The 13,281-nt window shown below is 39.2% G+C and overlaps 1 protein-coding gene across 1 annotated transcript; it reads left to right on the top strand.

Annotated features, from left to right (window-relative positions):
• The first annotated feature begins 224 nt into the window (after positions 1-224).
• Positions 225-9,902, top strand: TAF9B (TATA-box binding protein associated factor 9b). The gene is given in 7 exon segments (NM_001132822.1): positions 225-290; positions 928-1,009; positions 1,599-1,735; positions 1,814-1,948; positions 2,710-2,785; positions 6,238-6,348; positions 7,898-9,902. Coding segments are annotated over 7 exon segments (756 nt in total). The 5' UTR covers positions 225-239; the 3' UTR covers positions 8,062-9,902.
• Positions 9,903-13,281: the final 3,379 nt, after the last annotated feature.

The raw sequence follows: 13,281 nt of genomic DNA, 5'->3' as shown, positions 1-13,281 counted from the left end.
CAGCCCCCAGCAGGCTCCACGGGGAAGGATTACCTGCCTCTTCCAATCCTGAGCTCGGGCGCCCGAGCGTGTCTCTTCCCCTTGCCAGCGGCTTGCTGAAACTCCCGCCCCTGGCGGCTGGCACGTAACCCCGCCTTCCGTTTCCCTCCTCCCGCTCCCTGCAGGGGTGGAGCCTGAGCGAGGAGCCCGCGAGCTCGCCTGTCTCCTCTCTCTCCGCGGATGACGAGTGGCTGGATAACATGGAGTCGGGCAAGATGGCGCCTCCCAAGAACGCTCCGAGAGATGCCTTGGTAAGTGCGAAGGATGAGCAGCGGAGCGCGAAGCCAGGTGCAGCCAGGGACCTGCGAGGCAGGGCCACGCTGAGGGCCTGAGGGGGGGCTCGCACGCTCGTTTCAGTCTAGTCAGGGCCGTCAGGAGAGGGTGATGGGGATGCGCCCTGGCCCCCGGGCCCCTATCTCGCCGCTTGGGCCAAGCCCTGCCAGAGGGTCGCGGTCCAGCGGAGCTTGCGGAACGGCTGCCAAGCTTTGTGTCCTGGGCTTGGGGCCCCTGTCTCCCCATCGTCTCTAGCTATCTGCCAGCCCTGACTCCGCGTCCAGGATTCTGATGCTAGCTTAACCCGCCGCCACAGCCAAAAATGACAACCAGCTGGATGGAGATACTTACCTCTGCTGGGGAAGCCAACTTCTGTCTTCTCTTTGCCCCACACCCCGCCCCCAACCCCGCCAAAAAATAAAAATAAAAGTTTTCTGCAAAAGCGTACTATGCGATTTGGTGTGATCACTGACTCACTTGGGAGGGCAAGGGTGAGTAGGACTTTGGAGCCCAAAGAAGGGGAACCTTGTATCATAAATATAAATACTACCCTTCAGTGCAGCCTTGATTTCCAGTACCAAATTCTGCATCTGGTGTTTTTATTTGAATCCACAGGTGATGGCACAGATCCTGAAGGATATGGGAATCACAGAGTATGAACCAAGGGTTATAAATCAAATGTTGGAATTTGCTTTCCGTAAGTTAATGAAACACCAAAAACTTGCCTAACTTGTAAACTTGAAAAGATATTTTTATTGTAAGAACATTTTCTTTTATTTTCTTTTTTGAGACAGGGACTCGCTGTTGCCCAGGCTAGAAGGCAGTGGCGCGATCTTGGCTCACTGAGGCCTCCGCCTCCTGGGTTCAAGCGATTCTCATGCCTCAGCCTCCCGAGCTGGGACTACAGGCACTTGCCACCACGCCAGGCAAGGTGTTGTGTTTTTAGTAGAAAGGGAGTTTCGCCATATTGCCCAGGCTGGCCTCGAACTACTGACTCAAGTGATCCGCCCATCTCGGCCTCCCAAAGTGCTGGGATTACAGGCGTGAGCCACCACGCCCAGCCTTGTAAGAACATTTTCAACCAAATTATGTTAACAGTTAGTATCAGAATTCAGCCTAAAGAATTAAAGGAGCTCAAGCTATGGGACAGTAGTATTCACACTGTGATACCTGTTTAAAACTGATCATATAGACAGGACAATTACTTATTAAAATCATTAAGACAAGTAGCCATAAATATTAAGCTGTCTTCATATGTTTAAGAAAAGATTGTTTTGTTCTTAAAGGTTATGTGACTACAATTCTGGATGATGCAAAAATTTATTCGAGCCATGCTAAGAAACCTAATGTTGATGCAGATGATGTGAGACTGGCAATCCAGTGTCGTGCTGACCAATCTTTTACCTCTCCTCCCCCAAGAGATGTGAGCAAACTTTGATTTGAAGTTATTTTTACTTATAATTTTTTAAACTGTAGTTCTAATAAGGATTTTTTTTTTAAGTTTTTACTGGATATCGCAAGGCAGAAAAATCAAACCCCTTTGCCACTGATTAAGCCATATGCAGGACCTAGACTGCCACCTGATAGATACTGCTTAACAGCTCCAAACTATAGGCTGAAGTCCTTAATTAAAAAGGTAAGAAATTTTAGTCAACTTTTCTTTTTTTAAAAGGTGGAATATGATAGGGGACTTTGTGAAAAGCAAATTCCTGTAGCTAGTATAGTAGATTAAAGGTTAAGATAACTTACTGGAATTTTTTTAATTTTAAAAAATTTTCGAGCTAGATGGAACTTTATTGTTCATCTAACTCAACAGTCATTTTTCACATCAGGAAGCAGGGCCTGAACTCATTTATGAAGTTAGTAGCAAAGCTAGGACTGATTCCAAGCTTCATAACTCCCATTCTTTCCACTATATCATAGTTTTTTAGTGAGGCCTAATAACAGAGGAAATGATACCATCAGGAATTAGGCCAGCTTTCTAAAATATGACATAAAGCTCTCCCACCACTGAAAAAGTTCTCCCCATAATAGGCTGCCTTTTCTGAAGTTCCACTATAAGAGTTTTATTCTTTTTTGGGTTAAGAAATTGACCAGTTAAGATTAAAAATCACAAAGTAGTTAGAGTCTTAACTTGAATGGGGATAACAGCTATCTTAAACTTTAATACTGCATAAGATTATATACGTATTCATATCTATTTTTATATAGATAAAGACATGTATATATGTTTATGCAAACCCCAGATTAAATGTTGGATTTAGAACACTGAGAGAACAAAAACAGGACTTTCTTGCCGTGGATTATCCATAATCATTTACATCAGCAATCCTAATTTCATTCCTGGTAAATTTAGGTGTCACATCTTAACATTAATTTGTTTTTTAAATCCCCTAGGGACCTAACCAAGGGAGACTAGTTCCACGATTAAGTGTTGGTGCCGTTAGTAGCAAACCTACTACTCCTACTATAGGTAAGTGAGAGGAGACAATGGCATTTCTGGCTGGTAAAGCAGTGCCTCAGCACTTGGTTTTGAACTATAATGCAAGTCAAAAAGTGAATCAGAAATTCTTGTGTATGTGTTACTATTAATAATTTTACTCATCCTCTAGTAAAGCTATAAACATACATGTTACTGGATTTCAAAATGAGAAAGCCACAAGGAACGTCTGATCTCAAATGAATATAAAATAGGACATTGCCCCCATTGTTGTTGGTATAAACTCTGATACCAAAAACAGGAGTTTACTCTTAGCTATGTACTTTACGCCTTCTATAAGGTGCCACACACACTTATGGCAGTAGACTACTTATTAGAAATTTAAATTTCGAAATAAATTGATAAGAGAATACAGTAGAAAGAAGATTAAGGTGTACAAAAATCTTAAGGATCTCAAAGAAAAAAATTGTTGTTAATACTAACCTTTTTAAAACATAGTACTGATTGTTTTAGATTGGTCAGTGGGAGCCCCTTCAAGCTGTTTCCTGTGTCCTTTTGACATATCTGCATCATTCTGTGATCATTTCTTGCTTTCTGATGCAACAAGATGTTCCAAACTCATCTTTATATTTTTCTGCCCAGGTCCTAGAATCATCCACTTGTCCAAAGAGCTCTGGTTCCTTTTAGTGGAGAATGGTATTTAGAAACCATTATTTGTTTCTTTTTAATATCGTTGTTTAGATAATAAGGAAAACAAATAATGGACTTAGAGTTCCTGTTTTTTTTTTTTTTTTCCTACGTTCCTGCTGGGTTTCTTGCATAGTCTGGTAATCAAAGTATTTTCAGAAAAGTCCCTTTTCACCAGTATTAATTTATTGGCTCTTATTGCTTATAACTTGAGTCCTGTAGCTGTCGTATAGCTCAGGTATAAGCAGCATTTGATTTCTGAGGTGTGTAAACCCTCTCTTCATATTCTCAGGATGTAAATTTGCATTTCAGGCATTGTAAAACCAGTTTGGTATAGTATTAGTTGTACATGTCTAATTACCTACCTGTGACCTTTGTGGACAGAAATCTGCATTATAATCTTTGTAAAGTTTCATCATATACTGTTTGTCTGTGGGTTCACATTACTTAAATGAATACCAGCTTTTTTAAACCCCTAGGCTGGTAATCAGTTTCGTGTGTTAGGCAGGTTAACCAATTTTAGTTATCAGTTGTGATTTTTATTCCTAGCTAGACATTTGTTGTACATACTTCAGAGATTGTTAAAATCTAGAGTCAGGGCACTGCCAAAAAATGCCTGATAGTTTTAAAGATGCAAGTTTTTTTTTTGTTTTTATTTTTTATTTTTTGAGACAGAGTCTCGCTCTGTCACCCAGGCTGGAGTGCAATGGCACAATCTTGGCTCACTGCAACCTCTGCCTCCTGGGTTCAAGCAATTCTCCTGCCTCAGCCTCCCGAGTAGCTGGGATTACAGGTGTGCGTCACCACACCAGGCTAATTTTTGTTTTTGTTTTTCAGTAAAGACGGGATTTCAGCATGTTGGCCAGACTGGTCTTGAACTCCTGACCTCAAGTGATCTGCCTGCCTCAGCCTCCCAAAGTGCTAGGATTACAGGCGTGAGCCACCACGCCAGGCTTAAAGATGAAAGTTTTAAACTTGAAAAAAATTAAAATGAGTTGGCCAGGTGCGGTGGCTCACACCTGTAATCCTAGCACTTTGGGAGGCCAAGGCGGGCCTATCACTTGAGGTCAGGAGTTCAAGAGCAGCCTGGCCAACATGGTGAAACCCCGTCTCTACTAAAAATACAAAAATTAGCCGGCCATGGTGGTGGGTGCCTGTAATCCCAGCTACTCGAGAGGCTGAGGCATGAGAATTGCTTGAACCCAAGATGCGGAGGTTACAGTGAGCCAAGATCATGCCACTGCACTCCAGCTTGGGCGACAGAGTGTAAGACTCTGTCTCAAAAAAAAAAAATTAAAATGATTTATATAGACTTAAGACCTGAGTATTTACTCTGTTCAATTGGGGGAGGCTCCATCTACAGTCTAATGTGTTCAGTTTTAAAGCCTGAACTCCATACCTACTTAAATGTATTAACAATCCTTAGGCCAAGAAAACATCCACCTACTGTGAGTTTTCTTTTTTCTTTATAAAATACTTACATTGCTTCATTACGCTTCACCAAATTCTTTGAACTGATCCTTAATACATGGGAAAACTTACCTAGGGATGGAGATATTTTAGAGGAAGGTCTCACCTTCTGTGTTTGGGAGAGAAAGCAGTAAAACCCGGATTTCTCGGTACCTTTGGGCTTTATTCCCTTAGACTTTCTTCACCTTTGTCTCTAGAAATGATGATAATTGTAGTGTCCTCAGCAACTCTATCTCTGGGTAGACTGCTGATTCCAAGGGGGGAAGGGATGTATTGGAAAGCCTGCATCCTCAAATGAAAAATTGGAAATGGATACATTTCCATAAATGTATTTTTTGAGAGAGCAATGATGTCAGTATATATATTAAGTCTTCGAGTCTTGCAAAATACATTTATTAAGCAAACATTTGTTGAGTACCTATTAGGAGCAAGGTAAAAGAGCCATGTGCTCACAAGGATGAAAAATGTTAGCCAAGGCTTGTAATCTAGTCAGTGAGATAAGATAATAATAATAATGACTCCTATGACGTTAAGGGAACTTCAGAGGCAGGATATAAGACGTTTAACTGAGAAAATTAAGGAAAGTTTTATAAAACGGGGTAGTATTTAGAGTTGTACCTTGGAATAATGGGTAGAATTTAGATGACTGGGGGTTTAGACTAGGTTATCTCCAAGATATTTTTCTGCTTAAAAAGTATCTGAACACAGAAAGGGAATAAATTTTCTGGGCCCACCTGGAGACCTCAAGGGGTGTATTTGATCTCTGCTTTAGTTTCATGGGCATAGATGACATCTTCTGATTCTCAGCAAGTGACCAAGATTAAAAGTGCCAACTAAGGTAATAGAAAACCTGGGTCTTTATTCTGGTAGGTTAAACTCTTATCTTTATGTCTTCATCCAGCTAAACCTCAGTGCTTACTATGTACCAGATGCTGTTTGAAGAGTTTTACAGGGATTATTTTTACTTAATTTTCACAATAATTATATGAAATGGGTGATATTATCCCCCATTTTACAGAGGAGAAAACTGAGGCACAAAAATTCAAATAACTTGCCCAAGGACACTCAGCTAGTAGGTGAGAGCCTGGATTCAATCTCAAGAAGGTAGGCTACAGAGCCTACATTCTTTACCACTATTCTATACTGAATTTTGTAACATCTAAACAAGCTTGTAAATTTTTTTAAGGTTGTTTTGCTCTTATTTCTAATGACTTTTTCCTCACCTTTTATTAGTTTCCTTTGCTTTGAAGATAGTTTGCGGTAAGCTGAGTAGAATATAAATCTGTATAAGTCACCTAACAAATATGGTCTGTTTATTGTAACTACAGCAACCCCACAAACGGTGTCTGTCCCAAATAAAGTTGCAACTCCAATGTCAGTGACAAGCCAAAGATTTACGGTGCAGATTCCACCTTCTCAGTCCACACCTGTCAAACCAGGTAATGTGATTGGGGGTGGGGGACAGAATTTGTGAATAATTTGAAATTGTAGAACCGTTTGTATTCCTATAGCAAGAGGTAAATTGTTTTAATACCCAACAGGAAGGTGGCAGTAATGCTGCAAATGAGGGTTCTTCAGAGGGACCTATGAGCCCTCTAAAATTCTGTGAAATTTTACATAAAGTAGTCTCCCCCCTTATCCTTGAGGGATTGTTCCAAGACCCCCAGTTAGATTTACAACCTTTAAAGTTAAATTTATAAACTTTCTAAATTATAAGGTTTAATTTATAAATTAGGCACGGCAAGAAATTAACAATTAATTAAAAAAGAACAATTACAACAACATACTGTAATAAAGTATATGTGAGGTGATCTCTCAAAGTATCTTACTGTACTGTACTCATCTATTTTTGGATCGCAGTTGACCACAAGTAGCTGAAACTGCAGATAAGGGGGGGCTACTATATATGTAACGTTTTGGGGAGGAGGGAAAGAGTATTCAGTGTGTTCATCAGATTTTCAAAGAACACCGTCAACTAAACAGTTAGGTTCCACAAATCTAAGGCATCTTCAAGGAAAAGCAGTTAAGGTAACAGCTCAAGAAAGCGACAAAACTTAGTGATGAATATGTGTATGCAATCCAGAACATAAACGTAAATTCAAATGAAATTGTACCTTTACTTCATAGGATACACACACACACACACAGATTGGAATAAGTAGAATTCTGTCATAGCAGTTTACTAATGTGTATGTCTAGATTTCATGTCTTCTGAAACCTAACTGCACACAATAAGCAACTTATGTAAAATACTGGCCTATTAGGGAAGTGATTCCTGACCTTGAACATAGGCCTTTGTTTAGTATGTTGCATGATGAATCCAGTGCAGTTTCCCATGACTAAATTGAAATTCTAGGTTGTTAAAATACAACAGAACTTCTTCAACCTTGTACTAGATATGTTTGATTTAATCTTTATCTATACATAGATCAGAACATCACATTATATCCCATAAATATACACAATTATTGGCAAGGTGCAATGGCTCACACCTGTAATCCCAGCACTTTGGGAGACCGAGGCGGGAGGATCACTTGAGGCCAGGAGTTCGAGACCAGCCTGGCCAACGTGGTGAAACCCCGTCTCTACTGAAAATACAAAAATTAGCCAGGTATGGTGGCACACACCTATAATCCCAGCTACTTGGGAACCTGAGGCACGAGAATCACTTGAACTCAGGAGGTGAAGGTTGCAGTGAGCCAAGATCATGCCAGCTTGGATGACAGAGCGAGACACTGTCTCAAAAAAATAATAATTTAAAAATAAATACACAATTATTATTTGCCAATTAAAAATAAAGATTTTTTAAAATTTAATTCAACTCATTGCAGTGTAAGTACCTATGTTTCTTCTATGATATAGTTGCACTTCATGCTATTGAAATTCGTATTAGAATTACATTCAGCTTTGTTGTATACTTTTTATCATATGTTTCGGATTCTGGGTAATTCATAGCTTGGTTTTGGGGGGGGTCTTCTCTGTTTACAGTTCCTGCAACAACTGCAGTTCAAAATGTTCTGATTAATCCTTCAATGATTGGGCCCAAAAATATTCTTATTACCACCAACATGGTGTCGTCACAGAACACGGCCAATGAAGCAAACCCACTGAAGAGAAAACATGAAGATGATGATGACAATGATATTATGTAAGGAATATAGTCTAGTCTAGATGCATTTCAAAAGGAAAGTTGGTTTTGAGCCCAGCATACTGAACTAGAATATTCTAGATCTTGTTTTACCTTAAAAGACTGAAATGTAGCTGCAGTATTTTTCGTCAGTTAAAACTGTTAGATCTCTTCAGTAAACATACAAATGTGTTTTTCAGTAGGCTTCAATTACAAACAGTTAAGTACTTGTTTGTTAATAGTTTCGTTAATGTTGAGTCCTAGTATGGCAATTCTGTTTTTGAGACACTTTTCTGCCTTCTATCACTGATAGCAGCACTTAAGTTTCAGGTTCTACAGCCTAGTCAGCAGGTTTATCTTTAACAGCATAATTTCTGATCTACATTTAAATACTACTTTATTTTATAAGGTAATATAGTTATTTACTGTCACTAGCTTTTTTATTTTTACCAAATCTCTCAATATAGGAAACATTTTTTGGAAAGGGTGGATTTAGAGATTCTAAATCCATTTTGAATGTATTTGTTTCTTTGACTTCCTTAACTCCCAAACTCAACTCCCTTTCTAGATCCCATTCATTTTCTGCACCTCCCCCATAGGCTTGTTTCTCTCCATGGCTGTTAAATGTAAAAGGCCATACCTGGAATTTTAAAAATATTATTCCTGGTAATACAGCTCAGTGTCATTTTCCTATTTTTAAAACATGCTCTACGTGCCTAATGTTTTGTGATTCACTTTAACCTGATGGTTTGCATTTGCTGTTTTTCACTCTTATGTCAGAGCAGTTGGGTTTTACCCCTTAGTTTTTATACCTGTTTAAGCTTTACTGTGCTTTTGACAGGTAGTTTTGGGTCAGTTATATTCAGTTTTAGTATTGTATTCCAAGTTGATAACTCTTCCATGCTTCACATTTCTAAATTTAACAGAGATGCTGTAGCTTAAAACATGTTTTGATAAGTAATTACACTGGACCTAGGCAAAACCACTGAAGAACAAGTGTTCCTTTTTGCCATATACATATTATGTTTTGATCACTGCTGCTTGAGCCCCGCTATTGGTATAATTCAGATCATTTTAGCTTGTTGCTGAGGATGTCACATATAGGACAGGATCAAACCTGAAAGTAAGACACTAATGGTTCTCCATCCTCTATAAGGCCAACAAAGAAAACAAATTAATGTGACGTAACTTGCATTTATGTGCACTCTGCATAGGTTTCCCAATAATACTGTAATGTTGCTGAACACCTTTCCCTGTTTTCCATTTATACACATATTAAAGTCATATTGGGAAAGATGGCAAAGCTTTTGAGAATATAAACACACCTGTTTTTTCTTAAGTTCAACATACTTTTGTAGAATTTGTAAAATAAATGTTCATATCATAATTTAGAATTTATAGCCAAGGATCCTCAAAACAGAAGTTTCATCTTAGGATAGTGCTTGATATATCTAAGAAAGTCCAGTAACAGAGAAGAAATGTCTCAAATGTCTCATATCAGTTTTAGTGTTTTTCGGTATTAAGGAAAGGTAATATAAAAACAGGTAAAATGTATAAAAACAGACCCGACCAACATCATAGGAGATAAATATTCATTATATAGCATAAGATATTATTACTTGAATGTTCTCAGGGAGGCAGCAAGTCAGAAGGCCTAGGTTCTAGTCCTAGCTCCATCATTTACCAACTGTGTGACCTTACTTCACCTTTTAGCCTTGTTCTCCTCACTAGTAGTAGGAAAGTAACACCTACCTTGCCTACCTCACAGGGCTGTTGTGAGGGTTCAATTGGTATATGTGAAAATTCTTTCAAAATTGTAAAATGCTATATGACTATAAAGAATTATTACATTTGTTCCAAGGTTAATAAAAATTTGAGCTTATCAGTGTTTTCATTTTTTAGGATTCAAGGGAGATGAACAAACCCCAGTAACTCTGATGGCCAAAAGCCATTAAGATTTGTTTAATGGTTATATATCAGAAAATCACTTGCTTTTATCTAGAATCAGCATGTGACACCATCATAGTGAAGCAAATTGAAAATGAGTAGAAGAATATGGGTTTAAATCTGTTGTCCTTCACCTTCTAGGTAGAATTTTTAAAAAATATGTGCTGATGGTAAATGGGATGAGGACACTGTTATCTCCAGTTCTTCCTTTTATGGGTAGCAAACAAGCATCTATGATCTGAGTACGAATATAGCCAGCATGGGGCGGGGGGAGAATGGAAGATGTGATGCACACTATGTTCTAAGGGATCCAAGGTGACGGAATATTCAAGAGGCAGGAAAGAAAACACTAATCAACTACAGAACAGCAGGTATGCCACCATTTACATTTTAATATATTTATATACAGATAGATAGATATACACACATGGGTATGCTCTTTGAGTCTCACTCTGTTGCCTGGGCTGGAGTGCAGTGGCGCGATCTCGGCTCACTGCGAGCTCCGCTTCCCAGGTTCATGCTATTCTCCTGCCTCAGCCTCCCGAGTAGCTGGGACTACAGGCGCCCGCCATCACGCCCAGCTAATTTTTTGTATTTTTAGTAGAGACGGGGTTTCACCGTGTTAGCCAGGATGGTCTCGATCTCCTGACCTCATGACCCGCCCGCCTGGGCCTCCCAAAGTGTTGGGATTACAGGCGTGAGCCACCGCGCCCGGCCTCTTTATGTATATTAAATAGCCTTAGATTGAAAGACACTGGTCTTCCAGAGGTTGCTTCTGGGGAGGGAAACTGGTAGGGGACTGATGAAGGTGTCTTCATTGTATATTTCTTTTTGATCATGTGTTAACCCCTGTGCTAGAGGGAAATTTTGGAAAGAAAACAGAAAACACTGAGCTAAAGAACCAAATTGTTCACTTACGACATGCGAATTATTTTTTTCTGCACATAAACACATATATAGTCTAGGGTTAAAGGTGAATTTACAACTTAAAGCATACACCTTTGCAATATTTTACCAATAATTCATAATTCCAAATTAGAAAGCACATCCTTATACTGTTTTGTGGGGTTTTTGTTTGGAGGCAGAGTCTCTCTCTGTCGCCCAGGCAGGAGTGCAGTAGCGTGATCTCAGCTCACTGCAACATCCACCTCCTGGGTTCAAGTGATTCTCCTGCCTCAGCCTTCTGAATAGCTGGGACTACAGTGGCACCCGCCACCATGCCTGGCTAATTTTTGTATTTTTGGTAGAAACGGGGTTTCACAGTGTTGGCCAGGCTGGTCCCAAACTCCTGACAGGTGATCTGCCAGCCTCGGCCTCCCAAAGTCCTGGGATTACAGGCGTAAGCCACCATGCCTGGCCCCTTATACTGTTCTAGCTTATATGCACACAAGTTATCTACTATCTTCTTTGGTTAGGTTAAAAATTCCTTCAGAACATAAATGCTCTTATATTCCCTCTATCACGTCTTTAAGCACATAGAAGGAACTCAAATATTTGCCTAATTGACAAGTTATTTATGACTGGAGATTCCTCCATTCATTCTTTAGGTTAACAACCCAAATAAATGGGGGGTGATCCTGGAAACAGTCCAGTAGAAAGTACTTAAAAGGTACAGTCAGAGATTGTTGGATAGATAATGTTGGCAATTGTAGAGTCTATGTGCTGGGTTTATGGGAGTTTATGCTTCCTTCAGTTCCATCTGAAATAATTTTTAAAACGTTGGAGGAAAGGTAATCAGTAGGAAAAAGTCACAAAAATTGGACTAGAATTCCTGAGTACCCACAGAGGTATGCAGAAACATGGTACAATTTAAAATTAACTACAAATATGGGTACAGTATTAACTAAAATACAAATGAAGAAAAAAACTTGAGCTTTCAAGTTTGTTTTGTTTAGAGCAACCACCAAAATTTTCTTTTGCCATTCTATCCAGGGTTAAACAAAATAGTCTAGAAGCATCATGTCAGGGATAGAGTCTAGAAGCAGCTATAGCCTAGAAGCATCATGTCAGGAACAGAGGCACATTGGAAAAGCATCAGCCACTGGAACCAGACAAACCTGGACTTGAATCCCTGCTGTTACTTACTAGCTCTGTGGTCCTGTCCAAAAGTTTATTTCTTTGTCCCTAAAGTTGAAATACATATCTTGCCAGCACAGAATTTCTGGTTAGACATGGCTTTTTCAAATCATGTTTACCTCTGCTCTCTCCCAAAACTCCATTAAAAGGACAGGAAAGAAATAGGAAGGTAAAATTATAAAGATGAAAGAATCCGAATGGCCATTAGATTCTCAATAGTGACAACGAAACAGTGGCTTCAAGTCTCAAAAAGTGACACTCAGGCTAAAATTCTATATATAGCCGAACTAGGAATCAAGTATAAGGGTCGAATAAAGACATTTTCAGACTTACAAAGTCTTAGAGATTTTGCCTCCCAGGCACCCTTTCTCAGGAAGCTAGTAGAGCCTTGTGTTCTACAAAAAGTAGACCAAGAAAGAGGGAACAGAGGGAATCCAGAAAACAGGAGTCTAACACAGGAGGTAAAAGGAATCCCCAAGAAGGTTATAGGAAATACCAGAGCAACAGCTAGCTGTACACCTTGCCTGGAGGGCATCAAGTACAAATTGGAAAAGAAGCACCAAGGACTCCTGCAGGGATAACTCTAACAAGGATTATTCAGTATGTTTTAATATATTGAGACACTTATGCTTCTAGAAGATTTGGGAATGAATCACTGATGGGTAGGCACAGAAAAAAAATTTTTTGAAACACTGTTAACACCAAAGACAATAAAAGTTACATAAGTAAATTTAATCATAGCATACTACATAGCTCAGCTGTATTAGTTATGTAGACTTTTGATCTAATCTATAATTGTGACAAAACTATACTGAGAGAATGAAGAAGTGGAAATATATGTGGAACAGAGCCTTCCTCCATGGTATGAAATAGATTTCTTTAAAAAATAAAAAAAAAGAAGTGAACAATATAACCATATTACTTAGAAACATGGAGGTATATACGTGAAAAACTCAAGAGTTGAAAGTGGTCACCTCTGGAGAGTGGGAATCTTGAATGGGAGGAATGGGCTGGGGCTTTTTTGTTATAAGCCTTGACTTTTCAAATTATGATCATGTGTAACTGATAAAAGTTAGAATAAAAGCACTAGCACAATGTCTGCCATAAAGTAGGCCCTTGATAAAGAATAGACATTTATCTAATTGTCCCGTCTCTCCACTGCTGCTGCCCCACTTCTTGCATTCAACAATGTAGACATCTGATCCGTTCCTCAACATTCTAT

Source organism: Pongo abelii, chromosome X (genome assembly GCF_028885655.2).
Source record: "Pongo abelii isolate AG06213 chromosome X, NHGRI_mPonAbe1-v2.0_pri, whole genome shotgun sequence".
Taxonomy (NCBI): Eukaryota; Metazoa; Chordata; class Mammalia; order Primates; family Hominidae; genus Pongo; species Pongo abelii.
Note: the sequence above shows the minus strand (reverse complement) of the source record. Positions and strands in the feature narration are given on the sequence as shown.